The sequence below is a fragment of the Panthera tigris genome, chromosome X (genome assembly GCF_018350195.1).
Source record: "Panthera tigris isolate Pti1 chromosome X, P.tigris_Pti1_mat1.1, whole genome shotgun sequence".
Lineage (NCBI taxonomy): Eukaryota > Metazoa > Chordata > Mammalia > Carnivora > Felidae > Panthera > Panthera tigris.
Window position 1 is genome coordinate 115,941,569 of NC_056677.1, and position 6,000 is coordinate 115,947,568.

The 6,000-nt window shown below is 51.0% G+C and overlaps 1 protein-coding gene and 1 long non-coding RNA gene across 2 annotated transcripts in view; one reads left to right on the plus strand and one right to left on the minus strand.

The window, feature by feature from the left end:
- Positions 1-2,810, minus strand: part of LOC122235414 — a 118,481-nt gene extending 115,671 nt beyond the window's left edge. The window contains exons 1-2 of the long non-coding RNA XR_006213490.1: positions 2,622-2,810; positions 1,809-2,017 (exon numbers count right to left, since the gene is read on the minus strand). This is a non-coding gene — a long non-coding RNA (uncharacterized LOC122235414). The remainder of the gene's footprint in view (positions 1-1,808; positions 2,018-2,621) is intronic.
- A 180-nt stretch (positions 2,811-2,990) lies between these two features.
- On the plus strand, positions 2,991-5,329 carry LDOC1 (LDOC1 regulator of NFKB signaling). Its single transcript, XM_042974128.1, has one exon. The coding sequence runs from the start codon at positions 3,123-3,125 to the stop codon at positions 3,561-3,563; it is 441 nt and encodes a 146-aa protein (XP_042830062.1). The 5' UTR covers positions 2,991-3,122; the 3' UTR covers positions 3,564-5,329.
- Positions 5,330-6,000: the final 671 nt, after the last annotated feature.

The window sequence follows — 6,000 nt, forward strand, 5'->3', positions numbered from 1 at the left end:
TCTGTTTTCCTTCCAGACTCCCTCTGCCACAGGGTCATAAGGAAGAGGACTAGGGCAGCAGGGGCCTAATTATCTCTAGGTCCCCACCAGACCCGCCTCATTCACCGAGGCCCAGTGTGTAACAATTGTGCAGTGAGAGGGCGTGTGCACCAGAGTTACAGAAGCCGAGACTGTGGTGCTGTGCCACCAACGTATTGCTCTCCCGGGTCTCAGGCTCCTAGAGTGCCCATCCTTGTGCAAGGCCCTTGTTCCAGGGTCAGTGAGGCAGCTCATGTCAATCACGAGATATGGTGCCTGTCACACAATGTTTGCTAGTGGGAGCAGAATCCCGGGCATCTCTTCTTGTATTAGGGTCTGGACATGGAAAGTGGAGCTGGACACAACCGCCCAGCGGGTCCACCCTCTACCCTCAGCTGGGAATGGGCAGAATGGCCAGATACCTACCCCTCATATTTCCTGCCCCTTCATTCCCTCCACTGAACACCTATACGGTGCCCAGTAAACACTGTGAGAGGCTGAACACAAGGATGACTGAGAGAGGGTCTCTGCACGGCCCCCGGGGGCTTCTCATCTAGTGGGGGAGCCCATACCACAGGAGAGCCCAAGGCTCATATTGCCTCCTGTATGCTCTCCCCCCTGCACACCCTCCCAGTAGTGTTATGTGCCCCCCTCTTCCTACTTGGACTTGCCCTGTTTGTCTCCTCTCAGCCTCTCACTTCCACGGATGCCCATTCAATTCTATTGTAAAAATACAAAATCGGATGTTTAGAAACCCACTTTGCCATTTTTATTACATCAGTCGTCATTTCACTGACTCATGACCGGAGATAGATCATTTTGGACAATTTAAAGAGTATTTTGCACACCGGGTGTAGCTACCGCTTCTAATTTTTATCTCGACATCTGCAGCCCGAGATTCTTTCACCCACCAAATATTGGTGGATCTTCTACCCCGGGCCACTTTTCTAGGCATTGGGGATAGAGCTGCTAACAAAGCAAAGTCTTTTCTTCACAGAGACTTACATCGTAAAGTGGAGGCAGACAGATGAACAAAGTGCTATATGGTAACCATGGCCGCTGGTATGATAAATGCTACGTAGAGACCTGAAGCAGGGTAAGAGGTTAGACATTACTGACAAGAGAGTAGGGTGTCCTGATAGATGACGTGGCCAGGAAAAGTCTTCTCTGAAAACAGTGGGCGAAGGAGTCAGGCAGCTAACTGGGGAGAGAGCCTTGCAAGGCAGAAAAGATGGAAGATGCAAAGATCCTGAGGCCAGAGCTACGTGATGTGTACTGAGGATCAGCAAGAAGGACAATGTGATTAGAGCAGCGGATGGGAATAGGTGAGGGGGTGAGGCAGGGCTTTGTAGACCATGAGCAAGAGTTTGCTTTGTATTTTGAGTGAGAGGGGAAAACTGCTGGAGAATTTGGAGCAAGGGAACAAAAAGTTCTAACTTCTGTTCCAAAGGATTCCTGTGACTACTCTGTGGAGAAGTCCTCTGCCTTTCTCCGTGGGCACTGAGAAATACGGGCATATCCATATCCATATCCATATCCATATCCATATCCACGGAGGATCGATTCCAAGACCCCCTCCCCCCCAGTAGATGCCTGAAACTGAGGACGGTATTGAATCCTATACAGACCAGGTTTTTTCCTATACATACATACCTGTGATAACGTTTAATTTATAAATTAGGCAGAGCAAGACATTAACAACTAATAGAATAAAACAGAATGTTTATATCACTTTACTATAATACAAGTTTCAGAATATCTCTTAAAATATCTTCTTGTACTGTACTTACCCTAGTTGTCATGATGTGAGATGCTAAAATGCCTAGTGATGAGACGAAGTGAGGTGAATGACAGGCATGGTGATGCAGCATCTGGCTAGTCTTGATCTGAGGCTAGGTGGGAATGAAGGTCATCCGCTTCCAGACCGAACCACCATTGACACAGGTGACTGAAACCACCGGAATGCGAAGCCACGGATAAGGGGGGACTCCTGTGTACGCTGTAGGAACAGAAGAGTGAGAGCTAAGCAGTTGGTTGGAAGAAAGGAAGGCTGGATCAGGGTGCTAGTGGTAACAGTGACAAGAGGTGACTGAACTGGGGATATATTTTAAAAGCACAGCCAACATAATGTCAGCTCTAAGGTCCTGGACCCAACTTCGTTGTCAGCGGCTATTTAAATAATCAAACTCAAAGCAGAAAACCGAAAGCATTTAAAAACACAAGTCTTCATTGTTAAGCAACGAATAATGTATGAATGATGGCCTGGGGAGACTAACATTAGGACATGAAAAAGTCAAAGATAGGCAAGAGCCTGCAAATGGTTCTCGAAAGTTGATTTTGCCGAACTTTTTACAGTTCACTCTTTAAAAGAATAATTTTTTTTTTAAAAGAAGGATGTAGGTATACATTATTTCCCAACTAAAGAAAAATCCCTGTTTGTTTTGTTTTGAAAGAGGAGCCCTAAGGGTCTTTCAAAACTCCGAAAGGATGTGTGACTCCCGCAGTGCGGCGCTTAGTGCTAATAGTTCTCCGGGCGACTGAGATTTAAATAAGCAAGGAAGTGTGTTAACAAAACACGCAATTGAAATCTAGCGGCCACAGACCCGACAAGGAACGCTGCATTGGGTGAGTCGGCTGAGTTGCACGGTGATTAATCCTTTCAACTTGAGCGGGTTCGCTCTCTCTGAGAGATGGGTTGTGGCGCTCACTCGTTCCTGGCTAAAGCCGGGCCCATATCCGGGGTTCCACCGCGGTCCCCTGCCCTTACAAGGGCGGACTTGGAATCCTACCGGGCCCGCCGCTCGGCGACCCCGGCCGCCCCTTCCCAGACCGAGTCCTAGAGGCTCGGCCCGCTCCCCCTGACCACGCCCCCACGCGGAGTCGGTGGCTTCCCTGACCACACCCCCCGACCCGGGCCGCGCCGGCGCGCCGGCCGCCCCAGTGGCTCTGCGGGCGGAGCTTGCGCAGCCGCCGGACCCCTGCGCGCACCGCCCCCCGCCCCTGGCCTCCGTGCGCCTCCGCGGACACGCACTTCCTGCGAGGCCTCAGTGCGCACCTTAGCCGAACCGAGCCGAGCTCAACCTTGCACTTCCAAGTCGTTCGCCATGGTGGACGAGCTGGTGCTACTGCTGCACGCGCTCCTGATGCGGCACCGCGCGCTGAGCATCGAGAACAGCCAGCTCATGGAACAGCTACGGCTGCTGGTGTGCGAGAGGGCCACCCTGCTGCGCCAGGTACGTCCGCCGAGCTGCCCGGTGCCCTTCCCCGAAACGTTTAGCGGCGAGAGCTCCCGGCTCCCCGAGTTTATCGTGCAGACGGCGTCTTACATGCTCGTCAACGAGAACCGATTCTGCAACGACGCCATGAAGGTGGCATTCCTAATCAGCCTGCTCACCGGGGAAGCCGAGGAGTGGGTGGTGCCCTACATTGAGATGGATAGCCCCATCCTAGGTGATTACCGGGCCTTCCTCGATGAGATGAAACAGTGTTTTGGCTGGGATGACGACGAAGAAGACGACGACGACGACGAAGAAGATGATTACTAGGCCGGGAGACCCTCGGGCCCAGGGGGGAGGGCCCTGCACGCCGCCATCCTCTCCCCCCCCTCCCCCGCCCGGCCGGGAGCCGCCAAGCTCCGTTTCGCCCTCCGATCCCCTTCCCTACCCCTGCCCTCCGATTCTCCTCCTCACCGCCCCCCGTAGTGCTTGCCTTTGTTCCAGGAATTGTACCCCAGTTAACCTGCCGCTGGGGCCTCGTTCTGAAGCCTGCCGCCACCCTCTCTGGCCAGCCCTAGGACCCTGCCCTGCTAATTTGGACTGTGTCCTGAGCCCCGGCTATAGGGCAGGCCCCTGTTACAAACTGGTGAGACTACGCACAGCCCTGCCGACTGCAAGGCCTCCATCTGCCCAGAGACCTACGCTGCCACTTCACCACCATCCACCACATTCCAGCGACAGACCACAGCCTTGAAAACAAGGACCGACCTAGAAGATGCCTGAGTTGGTCCTCGGACATTGATTCGGACAACTCACCAACCCCTGAAGGGGCCAGTCTTTGAACCTGGTTAGTTCCCTACCTACTCTCAGAGTCCCCCCACCCCTGTCCCACCAGATTGCTGCAGGAGCCTAACGTGCCTGGCAGCCAAATTGTTGACATTTCTTTTCTCCTATGCACCAGTTTTGCACAGCTGTCCTTTTTCTTTCAAAACTGCAGCAGTCCCACAGATGTGTGCATTTGGACAAAAATGCCAAAAACAAAACAAACAAAGAAAAACAGGCACTCAGCCCAGCTCCTCGATACCACCTGGAAAAAGCGTTTACGTTCTTTTCAATAAATATCAAGCACTACGAAAAAAGAAAGGAGTGTCTTTTAATGGTTAAGTGCTATCATTGGCCTCTCCCAGTCTCACTCTGACTCCCATTACTACCACCGAGATCAGGAAACCTAGTTCAATCCCAGTATTCACCACTGTCATCTCCAGGCTACAGAGGACAGTGCCCACAGGGTTTTATATAGGGATTCTGGTACTCTCCTCGCCAAGGCATTTCTTAAAGCCCTGGCAAAGGGAGTGAGTGTCCTCTGGGGCCTCCAGGGTGGCATGGGTAAGGGGTGGTTTGGCAGGTGGCACACTGTCCCAAATTGGAACACGTTTGAGAGTGAAAGGGGGCACTATTAATAATTAGAATGGGACAATAGGCATAAATCCAGACATACAATGTTACTATCTTCCAGAGCCTTTAAGTTCTCTCAACACCACCAGGGAAATTCTGCCCTTTAATCCTTATTGCCTGTGGGGTGTTATTGAGTTCAGACTATGATTAACAAGGTAGCACATTGTTCTAAAGCCCCCTTTCAAGTGCTTGAGCTAACATTAAATCCTAAATCCTAGGTGAGGGTACGCATAGTAAATAGAGCATGATCGGAACATTTCATCACCCCAGGTGAACCCTCTTAGAATCCCCACCCATACATGTGTCCCAGATTCCTACCTATAGAAACTGGCAAGATGCCTGGCTGTCTCCTGAACGAGACCTCATACTGCTCTCTGGGCTATGCTGGGACCTCTTTGTGGACCTGGAGGGCTCAGGGGCATTGAGGGAGTGGGGCGGGTGCTCATTAAACTCATTGAAATGTTAGAGAGGTTTGGTTGTGCGGTTTTTGGGGGTTACCTCTGCCAACCAGGAACATTGAAGAGGATGTGAGGGGTTCAGAATCCTCTGTATCTGCCCAAATGTACTCCTTGTACCATGGCTGGAGCCAGCCCTACCTTAAGATCTCTAATTTACATAATAAACTTCCCTATTGCGTAAGACCTTTTGAGGCTGGTTATGTTTTTATTGGTACTGCTAAACCGCACAGTGTGGGTTAAATGAGATACTGGTCATCATACTGGTCTCCACACATGTATGGATTTGTTGAGATCACACCCATGAGGTATTTACACCTGTCCCTGCCACATGGTGAGCACTCACTAAACATGGGCTGTTAACTCCCAGACCCGGGATCGGAAGTCGAACTTTCGGAGCAGGTGTTTTGCTGTGAGTTTGGCTTTAGTAGGAAAACGTCAGGGGTGAACAGGTACAGAACAGGCTCAGGGAGAGTAGAAATGAGAGAATGGTTGAGACCTCATTTACTCTGTGGGACTAAGAGGTGGCCAGTCAGTTTACTTGGTAAACAGGTAAAGTTGAGGGCAGGAGTGATTTCTCTGGCCCAGGAATGTTGTTTCTGGAGGGTAAGAATGCATGGATATGGCTTAGCAAAGGAGGTTGAAGCCCAAACTGGGAGTAGATGTGAGAAAGTGGTGGGCAAGAGCTGAAAGCTAGGAAAAGGACCCAGGAAGACCACAAATCAGTCATTCGTAATTATCAGTGGTCCAGATATACTGAGAGGAGTTAATGCTACAGTGGTGAATGAAAGGTGCTTGTTGCCCTGTTAGGATTCCAGGTTATTGTTTCTATGGTGCCTTGGGCCAGAACTGGGATG